This window comes from Dipodomys ordii, unplaced genomic scaffold (genome assembly GCF_000151885.1).
Source record: "Dipodomys ordii isolate 6190 unplaced genomic scaffold, Dord_2.0 Scaffold56, whole genome shotgun sequence".
Classification (NCBI taxonomy): Eukaryota; Metazoa; Chordata; class Mammalia; order Rodentia; family Heteromyidae; genus Dipodomys; species Dipodomys ordii.
In genome coordinates this window covers 875,355-892,887 of record NW_012267272.1, presented here as the reverse complement: position 1 = coordinate 892,887, position 17,533 = coordinate 875,355, and the positions used below count along the sequence as shown (strand labels likewise).

The 17,533-nt window shown below is 48.6% G+C and overlaps 1 protein-coding gene across 3 annotated transcripts in view; it reads left to right on the top strand.

Moving 5' to 3' along the window:
- Nucleotides 1-14,882, top strand: part of Plxna4 (plexin A4) — a 422,862-nt gene extending 407,980 nt beyond the window's left edge. For all 3 annotated transcript variants that reach the window (XM_013021638.1, XM_013021639.1, XM_013021640.1), the window contains 5 exons: nucleotides 1,093-1,283; nucleotides 2,082-2,251; nucleotides 5,853-6,065; nucleotides 11,100-11,250; nucleotides 14,021-14,882. In XM_013021638.1, coding sequence (XP_012877092.1) covers nucleotides 1,093-1,283; nucleotides 2,082-2,251; nucleotides 5,853-6,065; nucleotides 11,100-11,250; nucleotides 14,021-14,116 — 821 coding nt within the window. In that variant the 3' untranslated portion in view covers nucleotides 14,117-14,882. The remainder of the gene's footprint in view (nucleotides 1-1,092; nucleotides 1,284-2,081; nucleotides 2,252-5,852; nucleotides 6,066-11,099; nucleotides 11,251-14,020) is intronic.
- The last annotated feature ends 2,651 nt before the right edge of the window (nucleotides 14,883-17,533 follow it).

Here is a 17,533-nt window from a genome sequence, read left to right as displayed (position 1 = left end):
ACAGAGATGAGAGCCAGGGTGGAATGAGGGGAGTTTGGTTCTAGCTGGCAACTGTGATGCACAAGCCTGAACTTCACCCATAAGCAGGAACAGATCTAACCTTCATGAGTATCTGACAGTATCTAAGTTGTTTTTCCTTTTATGGAACTCATTATCTCACATCATGTTGATAACAATCCAGTGAATTAAGTAATTATTATTTCCCCCTATTATGCAGATTAGTAAATTATAAATGAGAGGCAGAGAGGCTAAATGACTGGTAAAGGTCACACGGTTATTATGCAGTGGAGCAATGGAGCAGGTCCAGGTCTAAAGCTCAGAGGTGGAAGGATAAGAGGGTAGGGGGTAAGGTGGAAGCCATGGAGGGGGTGGGGGGATCTCCCTAGTCTGTCAGCACCTGGATGTTTGAGGGGGAAATCACCTGCCCACCCCAAGCCTTTTGGTGTTCATACTGACAAAGCGGGTGGGAGAAAAAAAGAAAAAGGACAAAGTTCGAGCATAAAGAGACAAAAACGTAAACGGTGCCGGCTCACAGCAGGCCGTGGTGCTCAGCTTGCTCCCTTCATTTTCACCACACTTGACAAATATTGGCAGGAGTTTCTGCAAATAAGTGGAACAAACTGGCCTAGGCCAAGAGGGGAGGAGGAAGGTGAGCAGGTGTCCCAGCGGTTTCTCAGCGAGACGGCATTTATTAAGGGAGACAGGTTCTTGCTCTTCATGTGTCCTTAATTGGCTACACAGAGCACATTGCGCCACAGGACTTGAAAACGCTTACAAAGAAAAGCGTAAAAGAAGTACAAGCATGTATTTTTACAAATTGAATAATTACGGGTTGACGTAACATGAAGTACAGCAGAGGCATCAGGAGGAAGGACCTGAGTGGGTGAAGGAGGTAGCTAAGATAATTTCCAGGAGGGGACAGGAGAGGTACCTAGGTTTCAAGGAATGGGTGAAACTAAGACTAGGGACCAGTGGCAGCCAATTGCAGGAGTCAGTGCTTGCCCTTGAGTAGGGTCAGGAGTGTGTTGTGCTTTCCTGAGCCCAAGGCTGTGTAACCTCTCATCCGCTGGCTTGCGATCCTCCTCTTGGCAGAAAACATGATCCGGTACACAGGCAGCCCTGATAGCCTTCGGTCTCGGACACCCATGATCACCCCAGATCTGGAGAGTGGAGTCAAAATGTGGCATCTCGTGAAGAACCACGAGCATGGGGACCAGAAGGAGGGTGACCGGGGGAGCAAGATGGTGTCTGAAATCTATCTGACACGGCTACTGGCCACAAAGGTAGGGGATGTGAGGGCCATGAAAATAGGGTGCAGGGAGCCGATGGGTTTCACGCCTCCATAGTGAATGCTGGAGCTGGCCAATACCTCGTGACTATGTTCCTACCTGCTCTATTAACCACCCATGGGCAGCATTGCCTTGCCCAAGACAGAGCTCAACCCGATGATCCAGGCAAATTCCACCCAGATGGCAGCATGGCCCACCATGTGAGGATTTTTTTATTCCTATCCCTACTCCATACGCTTGCTCAGACAAAGATACAACTGCATCCATGCAGCTTTTCCCCTAGGTCTTTTGAAAGAATCATTTCTTCCCTGGGGTATTGTCCACCATCACTAGATATGGCTGCATGTTGGGGCTCCATCAGTGACTTTCCAGGCACCGTTTCTAAAATCCTGGTGCTGGGGACATCCCATGCCTGTGATTTCAGCCTTTCTCTCGGGAGCCTGGGCTCGCTCAACTCTCTGCAGAGCCAAGTGAGTAACTGTTCATTAGCTGGTGTGATTAATGCCCACACAGAACTGGCAGATTGTGTTTGTCTGCTCTGACCAAGTGTGCGCTCATTAGCATTTGTGAAAAGTGCTAAAGCCACACCTCCAGAGCATGTGAAACCAAATCATGGGACTGGCAGAAGGCTCATGGGGGCCCAGTTGTCAGTGGTCTATCTACTGTCCATGTGACTTCTCTAGTTTCCTTCAAGCAGGGCAGAATGCACATCGTCCTCCACTCCCCTGCTTAGAGCCAGCTTTGTAAACTCCTCCTCAGATCTCCATGGGTCTGAAAATGTCTGCTCCACAGGGCACCCTGCAGAAGTTCGTAGATGACCTCTTTGAGACCATCTTCAGCACAGCCCACCGAGGCTCCGCCTTGCCCCTGGCCATCAAGTACATGTTTGACTTCCTAGATGAGCAGGCTGATAAGCACGGCATTCACGACCCGCATGTCCGCCATACCTGGAAGAGCAACTGGTGAGTGAAGGAAGAGGTGACCTGCCCACCCAACCCCAGGGGTAGGGAGGCAGGACCCCAAGCTGGCCACCCTCCATCTTTCTCAACTGGTACTCTGCACAGACTCAGTCTCTGCCCCTCTCCTGTTGTCTCCCACTATCCTTCTGTGCTCACTTCTCCCTTTCCTCTCCTCAAATCTGTCTCTTCAGTCTTCCCTTCCAATCAGTCAGTCACTTAACATTTATTCAATTAGATCAGTGAATGAAAAATTGATGTGTCAGTGCCATAGCCAGGCTACTTTCACATCCAAGTACCTCCTGGGTATGGGAAAATGTGCGAGACACTGAGAGTGCTAGACGAGTCAGACACGCCTCTGCCCTCAGTAGGCTGGCAGGCAAGGCTATGAGAAAGGAAGTCAGCTGTCTAGACAGAGAGACAACTGCTCTGATAGGGGATGTCTTGTGTGCCACAGGATTATGCAGGAACCACATCTCATGTTGATTCTGGAATGGAGTTTTGGTGTACACCTGGGGGTTACCTGGCTGAACAGGGATGCTTCTGTTCTATCCAGTAAACTCTTTCCAAGCTCTGGTTGGGGAAGAGACCTGCCCATAACTGAATTGCCTTCCCTGTAAACACAGGATCTCCTAGGTACTAATGACAAGGACACTTCAGGTGTGTCCACTTTAGTCCCCTCTCTCCTTATAATGTCCAACATCTCTCCCATCATTCTTGTGGAGAGTGAGTGTTTTCAGGGTGAAATCACAAGGCATCAGTATGTAGCCCATGAAGGAAAGCATTGTACAACATGGGGCTTAGTGAATATTGAAGAGATGTGGGGCCAATGTGGCCTCTGTTTCAGGGTTCTACCGTGGGCAATGCTGGCTGATGTTAATTCCATTCCATTCAGATTTACCTCCCTATAGCCTTCACTTCACTTCAACTTCTGGCTGTTTCTCCTCAGCTCTTTTCTTCCAAGTCAGTATAGTTCTGGTACCCAGGCTTATGCCTGCTAGGATTGGCCAAGGCTCCAGGGCACGAGCAAGAGCCCTGACAAGCAGTCCCAGGGCCAAGAGCGCAGCACAGAGGAGGCAGACGTCAGGCTAGGGGTGGAAATGTCATTCACGAGGTGTGCTCTGGCCTCACTTCTCTTCCATCTGGAGGCCCTCTCTAAAGAGATAGGAGCCTGGGGTGCAGGGTTCACAGTGGCTCTTGATGATGAAGACCTGGGTTTGCTGGAGGTGAACCCAGTTTCAGTGGAGCTCTCCCAACCTTTCTGCAGTAGTTGGAATCCTAGGCCAATTTCCACTCAGCATATCAGCACTCAGAGAAGCCATTTATCTTCTGTAAGTCCTTCTGATCTAGCCTTCCCTTAGGCCTGTCAATAAGTATAGGGACATTTAATGTTTCCTTCTTCTTGACATTACTTGGGAGCAGTCCAGGGGTATGTCCCCACCCAGTCTATTTCTCTTGTCAATGAGTCTTCCTTCTTGAATATCATCAGGATTCAAGATGTAAGAGCTGTTCTGCTCTTGAGGGGAGAGAGCTGATGCTTCTCAGAAGCATGCTGTTGGGAGCCCGTTACAGGAATGGCCCCTACATGGTATCTATGCTATATATCTTTGGCCTGTCCCTTCTGCAGGGATCAGGCCTTATGTTCTGGGTGTCATATCCCTTGGGGCAGAAGCAGAGCCTCACGTGACCATTGCTTTCAGGTCCTCAGGTATAGGTAGGAAGTGGGTAGCAGCACCTGGTTCAAGTTCTCCTCTCAGAAGACACTTCCCAACCCCTGGCTCTGACCCATTGCTACCCTGAGCAAGATGCAGTCAAGCATTATGAGATCTGAATACTGACGTGAGCGCATTGTCCCTGACTGATCAAAGATGGCTCCTCTATTCCTGGCCTAGGTATCGCTCACCTCTGCCAATCACTTCTTCCCTAGTCCCCTACCTGTTCTCTTTTGAATAAATCTGCTGCTCATTTAGCCTGAGTGGCTGCAATCAGCCAAGATTAGCGGCACCTCTAATGTTAATAACATGCTAATATTTCATCAGACAGGAGGAGCCTCATGGAGCTTTGGCTTTCCTGTTTGATGCTTCTTTGTCATCACAACTGGCTTAAGGATTGAGGAGTACAGCAAATATGGGGTTCCCAGCATGGATTGCAGAATGAGGAAATACAGGAAGATGAGGGCAGAGGACTTTGCTAGCTGGGCAGATAAGTCTTCATTCAGGACTCTGAGTCCAGTAGCTATGGTCTCTCTCTCCCCTCAGGAAGGCCAGGCAGCTGTGTGACCCCCCTCACCCATGTATGGTACCTCCCCCTTCCTTTTCTGTTATGGTTCTCCAACGATGGAACGAGTACCACTGAACACTGTCAGGTCTCAGTGCACTGTTCTCTTGCTAGAGACTTAATAAATACTCATGGATTGATTGGCAACCATGAATGTCAAGTCTTACTGTTGGAGCATACTGACAACAGTTAGAAACAACATGATCAGAAATATTGGACTCCGAACATTGAAATAATGGAATTTAAAGGGTTTAAGTTCTAAGAGGCAAGCCAAACACATGCAGGTATTATAACTGTCACCAGCAGGGAGAACAACCTCCCAAACAACAAAAAAACATCAGGGAAAATGGCAGGAGAGGGAAAGGAAGAAACAGAGGGAAGGAAATAAAGCAATCCTTTCCTGAACACCACCCCCTTCTCATGGGCATCTCAGCCAGTTAGGTGGGAGTCTCAGAGCAGACAGTGGGAAGGAAGAAGGTAGCCTGGAGAGGAGAGGCCGGCTCCTTCCTGTGCCAGGGACCTTTGCAGCAACAGATGATGACCACAGGACCGGACCGCACTGTGCAATCATCTCCCTGTGGGTCTGCTGAAGCTTTTCCTTACCTACAGCCCCGCTCCACCCGGCTAAGAGACACCTGTGTGTTTTTAAAGAACAGACCACCAGAGGTATGCCCTCTGTGAAGGTTCGGCATCTGCCTTAACCCCACATCAAACCCTATGCATTCCTGGGTATGTACTTGCTGGCCCAGCTCCTGGCTGGCAGATGTTAGGTGGGGAGAAGAAGATGGGGCTTGATGAAGCCAATGAGGGGATGAGTGTAGCAAGGCAGCCTGGAATCACTTAGCTGTGCTGGCTGTTGGCCTTTGTGCCTTTTCTAGACAGGATGGAGTCCATGGGACCAGCAGGAAGCAAAAGTACGACTTCTGCCAGGTCATCATAGGGAGCAGAGGGTCAGATAGGAAGCCTAGCTTTCAGGTGATTCTCTATGGTTTGTCAACAGATGCTTCTGATACCAGGCAAGCGGTGGACAGTAGAGTAGATGGTCTGAAATTCTACTCCATAGTACTCGTTCTAGCTGCTTCCCATACAACTGAATCTTGTGGCATAGCTGGGTACCAAGTCCTCTCCAGTACCTCCCAGCTATATGTCTCTTCAAGTATAACCCTGCTAATCTTCAGTTGCCTAGGAGATAAATTGGGCCCAGCAGACCTGCCCTACACCCCATACCCCACAGGGCTGTGAGCTCCCTCGCCATTGCTCCTTCTCCATAGAACATTCCAGCTATGTGACAGCCCCCTGTCCTCACTCTCTGCCTATTCCCTCCATACAGCCTCCCCCTACGATTTTGGGTCAACATGATCAAGAACCCACAGTTTGTGTTTGACATCCATAAGAACAGCATCACAGACGCCTGCCTCTCCGTGGTGGCTCAGACCTTCATGGACTCTTGCTCCACGTCAGAGCACCGGCTGGGCAAAGACTCACCATCCAACAAGCTGCTCTATGCCAAGGATATCCCCAGCTACAAGAACTGGGTAGAGAGGTGAGTGGGGGCTCCTGACTGAAACCGCAGCTTCCTCCAGCTGGAGACTCCTCCCCTTCAGTGAGCTGGCCACTCCCAAGGTTCATCCTGCAGTGCCACACCCCCAAGTCCTAAGGAGTCCACAGGAGCAAGCACTGGGAACCTCTGCCACAGCTCACCATGCACTTCACTTCCTTGTACAGAAGGCCATGGCTCTTGGTGGCCACAAAGCCTGCGAGGCCCAGGAAGGAGATAGGATTCTTCTTCGCTCTAATTCCACCTGCCAATACACACACACACATGTTTACGTGGTCGTGCACATGCCACACATATGTAAACATACTGTGTATGCATTGCAACGTGCACACCCACATGATATACATGAAGTGTGTATCTACATCTATAATACGTGTGCATGCTGTAGATACACACGTGTACCAGGCATGCATGCATACCCACATTACAATGTCCCCCACAGACTCCTACCATCATTCTACCAGGCTGTCCATCACCTTCCTGCCTCCACACACCTTGCAGTGCTAGTTAGTGTCTGTGGGCCCTGCTGCAGTCCCTGCCTTCCCTGGCTCCACTGAGATGCCTAGACAAAGCCCCAGAGAGGAAAGGAGGTAGTTTTCCCTGTGACTTCACCTGCTGCCCTGCTGTCACAGAGCCTCGCTGAGCTTGCTGTCCAGGACCTGGTGTATGGTGATCACTTGTCATTTCTGGAAGTTGCAGTGCAACCTGCTTTGGTATGGTCATGATCTCTTCACTCAGGGTCATCCCTGTCAGTACTAGGCTTAGTCCCCTGCACTCCACAGGGCCTTTCCTGTAGGAGGTGACCTGTCAGAGGGGTCACAGATGGACCATTGGAGATGGACTTGAGGATGCTACACATTTGAATGCCCTCTGACACAAAAAGAAGTTAAGGATTAAATATAGACATATGGAAGCCATCAATGCCAATATAGCAGATACTAAGGCCCATCCTGGCAGCAATGGCCGGGGAGGGATTGCCTCTGCTTCTTCCCACATCCACCCAGCAGCCAGAGGCTGACGGGCCTCAACATGGCTTCGACACTTGGGATAGGTGGCACCTGACTTGTTCCATGGAGCTCTCATGGTCCAGTGCTCAGCCTCCCTTCCCTCCTCCACCCTAAGGGCTCAGAGAGTGAGACCCCCATGCTGCTGAACTTGGAACCATCAGCCAACACTTTACAGAGGCCTTTGAAAGCCAATTTGGGGGACTAGGCTGAAATACCTGTTATCCTGCATCTCCTTCCCCCACTGTCTCACTGGGCCCAGGCTCTGCCGGTCTCACCTCTCTATAGACTAGTTAACCCCAGGGTTTAGCTGTCGGGAGCTTTGCTCTGCTCATGCCCCCATGGGTATCAACTCATCAGGAGAACTGGCTGAGGCTGGTAGGGGTGGGATCTAGCACATTCAGAAGATGAAATTCCACAGGAGCAAGTTCAAGTATGAGACTCCACACTGACCTTTCTCTTCCCTGCTGCAGTCTGTGAATGAGAATACTTGCCTGAAGTTCATGAAAGGGGCTTAATTGCATTCTTCACAATCGATGAGGCATCTCAGCAGAGGACCCCAGTCCAGACACCAGCACAGCAAGAATGAGAAGGAAGCAACTGTACCGGGTAGAGAAGGCCTCTTGTAGGTTCATGGCAGACTCAGAGGGGCTAGGCAGAGTCATGGAGAGAGTGGGGGTCTTATTAATCAAAGGCTGCATAGAAAATAAAGCTACTCGTAGGCAGCCTGGGGCAAACTGAGTAGCAGGTCAGCCAGACTCAGCCCTAAATCCATTAGGGTGCTGAGCTACTGATGGCTAGTTGGTTCTACTCTATTAGAACATGCACAAGATGCAGGCATGTGATTAGTCTACCTGTAGGCAGGTGTGGGGCTACAGACACACACTAATCCAGTCCAGCCTTCTCCACACACAGGCAAGTGGGGAGATGGAGCTCATGACAGGAATGTGCAGGCGAGCATGTATTCATTAGCCACAGACAAGAAGGTTCCTTCCCTGCCCTCCCCCATCTCCCCTGCCCTCTTCTTCCCTGTACACATGTATGCTTTGTAAATGTTCACTTGAGAAAAATGCATTGGGTTTTCAGTGTCTGGCACGTGATAGGCCATCATGAAGGAGAACATGCTGGGTATCTCCCATTTCAATGGGAAGAAGTCCCTTGCCTGTCCACACTGGGTGGTTTCTTGGAGTCACAGAGGCATTATCTGGCTTCTGACACGTTTGCAAAAAGTTCAACAGAGCCAGGCACTGCTGGCTCACACCTATAATCCTCATTACTCAGGAGGCTGAGATCTAAGGCTCACAGTTCAAATCCAGTCCAGGCAGCCTGTGAGCCTCTTACCTTCAATTAAACACCTCCCACCAAAAAGTTGGAAGTAGGGCATAAAGAGAAGCTCATGGACAGCACCCAGGCCCTGAGTTCAAGCCCTAGAACTGGCAAAAAAAAAAACAAAAATTTAAAAAGCTCAATGGAACAATCCACCTGCTATGACTAACGCAGATTTCATGTACAAGAACCTGAGGAGCTTTTGCTTCTGATGATGGTTCCATCCTCTCAGTGGGCATCTAGATTTTTCATCCTGGTCTGAAGCTTTGTTGTCTGTGTGTGGCATAGTAGAACTATGTGGAAGGAGTGTTGGACCCAGTGCTACATCGCTGGCTGGTGACCATAACAAGAAAACACTGTTCAAGTGTCAAAGCAAGAAAATATTGTTCAAGCGTCTCACCAGTATGGCCCTAAAAATAACCTTTACTTGCAGACCTATTTTGCTTGGCTGTATGGGAGTTGCGAGAAGCCAAGGACACAAATCTCCCAGGGAAGGGCAAGGTTGGGAACCATACTGAAACCTTCGGTCTTCCACTGTAAAATGGAACATTGGTGTTTATTGTGTTCCAGAAATACCGGCAATGAATTGAGGGTTTTGCTGGCAATTTTATACCTGAAAAGTTATTTAATCACTCCACATTTATACTAGAGTGGTAGTGTGCCTGCCTAGCAAGCACAAGATCCCAAGTCCAAAAGCCCAGAAAAAAAGGAGAAGGAGAAAGAAGAGGAGGAGGAGAAAGAGGAGAAGAAGGAGAAGAATGTTTTAACGATATGGTTTGATGTCAGCCTGGGCAAATAATTAGTGAGCCTCCCCTCGCCACAAATAAGCCAGGCTTGAACCAGCTACAGGAGAGGCAATAGTTAAGAGGATGGAAGCCTAGGCCAGCCAGAGCAAAAGCGTGAGACTCTACCTCAAAATAAACTAAAGCACAAAGAGTCGGGGGCATGGCTCAAGTGGTAGATTGCCTGCTTAGCAATTATCAGGCCCTGAGCTCATACCTCAGTACCGGCAAAGTAAAAATAAACACAAATAAGTCTTTCTTGGTATATGTCTGTGATCCCAGCTAGAGCGAAGGCAATAGGTGGGAGGTCCAGGCCAAAAACGTAATATCCTATCCAACAATTAACTCAGGCAGAAAGGATGGGAAAGGTGCCTGGATGGCAGATTGTGAAGAGGAGAAATCCAAATGAACCTGGGGCAGCCCCATTCTCCTCAAGGTCCTCAGGTCTGAGGAGGCCATAGTGCTGGGCTCTTGTCTTGGGCCAAGCCCTCCTGGCCAGGGAAAACACAATCCGTTCACAGGTGACGGTGCTATCACCTGGTGCCCTGCTGGGTTCCCATCCAGATAGCCTCTTCTCTTGCTTCTGCCTTCCCCCTTCCCACACACCAGGCCTCCTCTCCCCGCCTTACCTTCCCTGCACACTCAGCAACAGGCCTAAATCCCACTAGGGCTGTGGCTGTGGCAGGCAGCTACCCATCTCCTGCCTGCCAGGAGTGTTCTAGTAGCCAAGTGAGTTGTCATTCTCTTGCATGCCCCTGAGCTGATGGTTAGAGGAGCGCTTGAGTGCCGTTTCTGTCAGCCTGTCACATGCAAGCCCTGGGCCCTGCGGGGGATAGGTGGAAGTGGGGAAAATGACATGGGACTGATGACAGAAAGAGATGATGTGAGCCAGAAAGACACAGATCCAGAGTGCAGCATGAGGTTTCCAGTGTGGCTGAGAATATCCCCTGTGCTTATGTTCTCATGATGGACACATTAGACTTGGGAACCACCAGAGCATCACTACCCCTAACACTGGATCAGCTCATAAGTGAACGCTTCACCTCTGACCCAGTGCCCAGGTCCCCTGCTTTACCTCATCCCTGCCCTGGTGACTGCTCTCCCTCCTAAATTGCTTTGACTCTTCTCCCAGCAGCACGAGGGACTGAGTGCTGGCTGGGCTAAGTTAGGCCAGGCTTGGCCATTGCAAGACCCAAGCTTGAGGATGCTTCCTTGTCTTAGTAGCTGCCTGCTCTGTTTTACTATTCTTTTGTTTTCTCTCAGCTACAAACCCAAAAGCACATAGGAGAAAATGAGAGGTGGCTGTCGTCTTCAGGATACTGAGGCTTTTAGTTCCTCATTAGGAAGCTGCACAGCTCCCCTCTGGTGGGGAGTTGGGGGTCTGATACATAAAATGTCAAATTGCAGAAATTAAAAATGTAAATGATGGCATCTAATTAACCAGTTGACAGCAGTGCACAGCTGCAAGTGACAGTGACTGATTGCCTTCTGCCAGCCTCTCTCTTAGCGCTCCCCCACCCCTCTCTAACTAACCTCCAGAGAGCAGGGGACACAGGGAAGAGCAAAGGTTTGGAAGAGCCCTTTGGCTCTACTGGAGGAGACTGCCTCTGTGGGAGGGGCTTAGCAGGGACACCAGGCAGGCTGGAGCCCTGTCCCCTATGACTCCACCCTCCTGCCATGTCCTAGCCACTCCCTACTCTTCCTCCTCTGCCTCCTGCACCTGGACCTGCAAATAGATAGAGTTAGCTCTTCCTGGGACCAGTGAAGCTGCCCTGTAGGAGAGACAGACAGACAGAGACCACTGTGGTCCCCTGATGGTCACGGAACAGGCATCCAATGCTGGAATGCAAGTGGAGCCTTTTCCTGCATACTCTCTATATAGACTCCAGCCTCTCTTCTCCATGCAGGTATTACTCAGATATTGGGAAGATGCCAGCCATCAGCGACCAGGACATGAATGCATACCTGGCCGAGCAGTCTCGGATGCACATGAATGAGTTCAACACCATGAGTGCACTCTCAGAGATCTTCTCCTACGTGGGCAAGTACAGCGAGGAGGTGAGCCATGGCCTTCGCAAGCCTGTGGGGAAGCAGGAGGGCAGGGACGGTAGACAGCAGTGCGTGTCTCCATGCACAGGAACAGCCAGTCCTGTGAACATTCCTCACTACTTCTGTGGGGAAACCACCAGCCGGACCTGGAGCTGTTCTGTGAAGACAGAGATGGTGAAAATGATCTTGTCCACACATTCTGCACCAATCCCCACTCTTCTTACACAGATCAGTTTTTTATATTTTTCCTCTTGTTATTCTTATTTTCTCTGCATTATTCCTTTATTTTTCATCTTTCTCTGATCTAGTTATCTTTGAACATATACCTTCCACGTCTATGGAAAGGCCATTTGCTGTGGTGTGATGTAGCATGAAACAACAGAAATGAAATGGAATAGAGTAGAATAGAATGGAAGATGACAGAAGAGAGCAGAATGAAATCGAATAGAAAGACAGAATAGAACAACTAAGAAGAGAAATGGAATAAAATAGGATGAGAAGAGAGAAAGTGAATAAAAAAGCAGTTAGAATGGAATAGTGGAGTAGAATAGAATAGAATAGAACAGAACAGAATAGACAAACTGGAACAGAAAAGGGATAGAATGGAATGAGGTGGGAGAGGATAGACAAGAACAGAATGAAATAGACTAAAACACAATAAAAGTGGAGCAGAATGGAATGGAAAATGATAAACCAGAATGGGATGGAATGGAATGGAATAGAATGGAACAGAACAGAACAGAACAGCCCAGAACAGAATGAAATCAAATGGAATAGAATGGAATGGAAGAGGTTAGACTAGAACAGAAAACAGAAGTAGACTAAAACAAAATAGAAATAGAATAGGATAAGACAGAATAAAAATAGAATGGAATAGCCTGTGTTTTTAGTTGTGTTCCCTGGTCAGAAAACTCCACTTAGGATAGTTGGCACTACAGAGTCTGCCTTCTTTCTAGTCAGTACAAAAGTGCTCTCAGAGTTTCTTGGCCATGCAAGTGTAGAGCAAATGATCCAGAATCCACATTCCCTACATCTAAGTACAGCATCTTGACCTTCTCTAGACAGAAGGCAGTAACAGGAGCTGGAGTGAGTAATCCAGACTCTCTCTTCACTATAACCTTGTCAACCAGACAGGGTCAGAGGAACCCCTGATTAATAGAGTTCCAGGAAGGCCAGGACCTTGCACCCTACAGGCCACAAGCAACACATTCTGTGACCCTCAGATCAGGGGAAAACCAGTTGTGAGTCCCTTATAGGCAAGAGCTCTGGTACCAGCATATAGGCCAGAACTGATCCAGGGCAGAGTTTTCCCCTCTCTGTGACAAGACAAATAGTAAGGAAGATGTATAATACATCAGTGTAAGAGTACAGCTGCCTCACCTCAGAAAGATCTGTCCCTTAATCTACACTTTTTTTTTATTTTATTGTCAAGGTGATGTACAGAGGGGTTACAGTTGCATATGTAGGGTAATGAGTACATTTCTTGTCGAACATTGTTACCCCCTCCCCTCGTTTTTCTCCCACTTTCCCTTCCCCTTAACTCTCCCCGCCACATTTTAGTGCAGTCTAGCTTGGAATCAAAATGTCCAATCTGAATGAAATAATGGTGCTAGGAAATGATCATTCTTGGCTATCCCAGAAGTAAACAGCTGCAGCTCAGCCTCACCAATTAATAATACATCCATTGCCTAGTGTTATGGTTCCTGCCTGTAATTCTAGCACTGAGAAGGCTGAAGCAAGAAGACCACAAGTTGCAGGGCAGGCTGGGCTATATAGGGAGGCCTAATATAGACTTGTCTGGAAAAAAAATAAACAGAAAACATTGACAAGTTTTGAAATCCAAAATATTAGGAGCCTCCCTTGAGCTGTGAGCCTCCTCTTTCTCTCTTCCCCCTCTCCTTTATTCCCACCCCTCAGACCCATGACGCTAGCACATTCTGCCTTGCTTATCTGGTGCTTTCCATGGAGCAGGCAGGCATTGTGCCTATGGTACTCATGCATATCGCTAATTTGATCCTTTATATTGGATCAGACTAGAGATGGGTTAGTAGTGCCTGTGGTTTACAGATGAGGAAGCAGGATCCTTCTGAAAGGTCCTGGTTTGCCCTCACAGAACAAAGCTAGCAATGGCAGAGCCATTACTCCGTCTCTCATCTCTTAAATCCAAGAGGGCATCACCACGACCATTGGATGTCATTGTCCTCTACCAACTATCTACCTTCAGAATAGGCATTGGTAGACCTTATCCAGCAGGTACCAAGGACTGCTAAAGCTTACCACCAGCCTCTTCCAGCGATGTTTGATTTTTTAATAGGTAAAATGAAGCCTCATAGCTTTATAGATGTGGATATGCAGTCTCAGGGAGCTGAAGGAGGAGTGGGGTTCTTAACATCTAGATACTCACATTCCCACTGGATACTAAGCACACTTTTGCATCACATATGGACCCCTGGAGATGCTGTGGAATCGCAGGGGACTGTAGTCTGGGTACACAGGTATCTTCATCAAAGTGCTGTACTCGGTCACCTGTCTCTCGTGGACAGTGGAATTCACATGTTGATTCCTATTTGATGTGTGTATTGGTGCCCTGTGTTTCTGCACACACAGGTCCTCACATGCTGTAGCCCCTGCCCTATACTTCCTGTACCTCTCCAGGCTGTCACCCAGGCTGCCTGCCTACCCAGCAGCCTCCTGTCTGCATCAACCAATACATTTAGAAACCCAGATATACATACACACACGCAGACCGGTAACCTTCCTCTTCTTCCTCCTTCTACAGATCCTTGGACCCCTGGACCATGATGACCAGTGTGGGAAGCAGAAACTGGCCTACAAACTAGAACAAGTCATAACCCTCATGAGCTTAGACAGCTGAGAACCGTCCTTCCAGGGCCGCCCTGGAAGGAGGGACACACCAAGCCGTGCCTCAGTCTAGATTATCATCTTTACCAAGTGCAAGTTCCGACAGGCATCAGCAGCACCCCTAAACAGCGCTATCTCCTCCCTCTCCCACCCTGTCCTCTCTCTGCCTCTTTTGTCTCCCTCCTTCCTGGATCCCATCTCTTTCAGTTGCTCTGCTAGGCAATTGGACCAAGCCACCAACTCACAGTCAGTGCAAGGTGGCCAGGTCTACATCGAAGGACCTGAGCAAAAGATGTCAGAGCAGAGCTTTCTCTTCCAGCTGCTCCTGGCTCCGTGTGTCATCAGCAGACCCCAAATATGGATGAAGAGCTGTGGACAGAGGACTTTCCTATGCTGCTACTTCACCATTTCCTTCGAGAGTCCCCAGTTTGGTCCAAAATGTGGCATAGGGAAGTGACAGTGAGCTCAGTATTATCTTCACTGAGAAGACATGGCCTGGCTTTCCCTTCCCACACGCTTAGCTCTAAGGGGCCAGTGAATGATCTGGGTGCTTCACAGCTGTGAGAAGAAAGGCCTTGCCTCCTCCCTGCGGCTGGCGTGGGGAACGGGGGAGAGGTTGGGAGGTACTCGTTGCAGCACCTCCCACCTGTGGTCCAGAAGCCTCCTATCCCCTTCCAATCCCCTTTGGAGCTCTTCCACGTGTCCAGCCTCCTCCCCTGCCTGTAGAAATCAGGCAGAAGAAAGTAGAGCAGTTACATTTCACCACACAGATGCTCCTAGCAGCAGAAATGCAACCTGGAAGGTGAGGAAAAGGAAAGAGTTGCATCTACTCCAGAAGCAGAATTTGTTGTTCCCAATTCATCCCCAAATTCAAGTGTGTCACAATCATCATTATAGGTCTAGTCCATTGCCAGAGCCTCAAGTGATGTCTAGAGAAGGCATCTCCACCCTCTTTGTCATCGCTCATCAGGGTCAATGTGAACTGCATCCAGGAGATTCTACCTCCAGCCGTCTCCAAGGCTCCATCCCCCACTGTCCTTGAGAACTCCACAGAAGGCCAGGGTGGACAGCCCAGCCTCCATCTCTCCCCTGCAGAATCTGGTGCCATTGCTATGCAGATGACTTTGTCACTGGACTTGTCCAGACCTCTTCGGGGATCATTTTATCCACATCTCGGCTGTCTTTTTAGTCCTTCTACTTCCTCATCCTTTCTTCAGTCATCATTGGAAGAAATATACTCAAGCACAGCCTCACTTAGACAAACCAAAATGCCAGCCAGCCTCAGTCCCTAGCTTATGTCTGGGAGGAACTGGAGAGCCAAGCTGAAGGACCTGGCTGGAAATAGAGGAGGCACATGCAACTGACCACATTCATCTCTCCATCTGTCCTTCTATGTCCATCCAACTATGGATATGCTGTTCTAGCCAGTCAGGCAGATGTGTGCTCAGAAATGGGTATAAGGTGAGCAGGGGCTGTGGCAAGACATGGTCTAATGGCAGGCTCTAGAAATCTACCATCTGGAAAGGGCCCTTAGATACTATATGGTCCAGTCTCCACCGTAAGTGGAAGCTCAGATCTAAAGTCTGCCAATAGGAGATAAAGAGAAGCAGCATGGAAGGTGGATTGGATAAGGATTCTAATCTCAATTTCACTCAAAACAAGCCCCACACAGAGGAGCCACATCATTTCCAGCAAAATCCAGGCATCATCCTGCACTTTTAAGAGCACTGCCTCTTGGGATATGAATCAGTGTGCATGTGTGACAATGTGTGTGTGTGTGTGTGTGTGTGTGTGTGTGTGTGTGTATCAGAAGGCAGAGAGCTCCAAAATACGTCCTGTGTAGGAAAAATTGATGTGGCTTCCTTCTCTACTCCTTCTTCATCCATCCATTTGTAGCTTCGGGACGCTCTAATACTTGCTTTCTGGGCTTAGTGGTGGTGAGTAGGAAGACAGGTCCCCTGTCCATAGGAAATCAGGGTGGTTATCTGCCAAGGCCCGGACTTCAGTGACCCAGTGCAGGGTATCATGTGGCATTGTGGAGAACTAATGGGAAAATATGGCACCCTAAAAACAGGAAGAAGAAAATGGGAAAAGATGCATTTGAAACGAGAGAGAGAGAGAAAAAAATAACCAAAGGTTCTGGCAACTGAAATGCCAAGCGAAAATTCATGGAATTTCTAACCTTGATCATTTTCTTTCTTCCTAAAAAGCCACAGGACCTGGCAAAGCCAGAAAGGGTGCGTGTGGGGGCATAGACTGAGAAAGAACCTCAGCCACTAAACTATATTTGCACATGTGAAAGGTTGAGGAGGAGAGACACAAAACCTATTTAACACAGATTTGCTGGATGGAAGCTGTGTGTGTGTGTGTGTGTGTGTGTGTGTGTGTGTGTGTGTGTGTGTGTGTGTAGTATAGTGTGTGTGAGTGCATTCTGATTTATTTTTTAAGTTTTGCACAGAGAAAATAATCAAGCAGAAAAAAAGACTGCTACCATGGTTTTGCTGAAGCCTTTATTTTTCACTGTGTTATTATTATTATTACTTTTGCGGTACAGGACCCCCCCCCCAACACATACACACCCTCCATGTTTTGTTCAAAATGTTAAGCACCTTAGGAGAAACAAAAAAAAGTCAGGAAGCTGGTAGAGAAGGATAGAGGAAGTTTCTGGCTCTCCTCATTTCTCCTGAGGGGAGCTTGGGGGAGATACTTTTGTTGGTGGCCTGGGTTGCTTCTAGCATTTTGTTTGTTACTGTCTGTATGGCTTGAAAATCCTCTTTACTTTTGCTATTGGTTTGTTTTTCCATTGCATACTTTGGTTTTTTGATGCAAGTGTAATATGATTAAAAACAAGGACAAGCAACATTGTCCCACCAAATCTCCCCCAACTCCCCTTGAGAGTTTCCAGCTCCTCTTGGTAGAACAGAGACCCAGGGTGCTTCCCCAGGGGGCCCGTGGACACCTGCAGAGAAAGGAGGGAAGCAAACTGGGTCCTGTGGCATGGGGGTGTCCTCGTGGCCTTCATCCAAGTCAATTTGCAGTCACAGGTCTGGTGAAGGTGGAAGCTTTAGCGTGCGCCTTGAATCTGGGCAGCAAGCAAGGGAGCAAAAAAAAATCACAGTCAAAATGGCTGTCCTACGTCAGATGGGGATTTTCAAATGTTGAAGGGAATGTCTGGTAGTGGCAGGAGGCTGAGATCCTGAATGCCAAAGCATAGGTAGAAGAAACCAAGAAAGATAGCTGCAGGCTGGCCATGTCCCCTGGGTCACGTGTCTCCCCAGGTGTGGGTGCGTTCGGCGCCCTCTTTGTCTTTCCCTTAGAGTCACTGATGTTCCTTGGTAACTACAGATTGTGCCATTAAGTGGAGTTGGTTGCTGTACAACTGCCTCAGGAATATACTTCCCTGCCTTTTTCAAAGCTGGTAATGGGATAA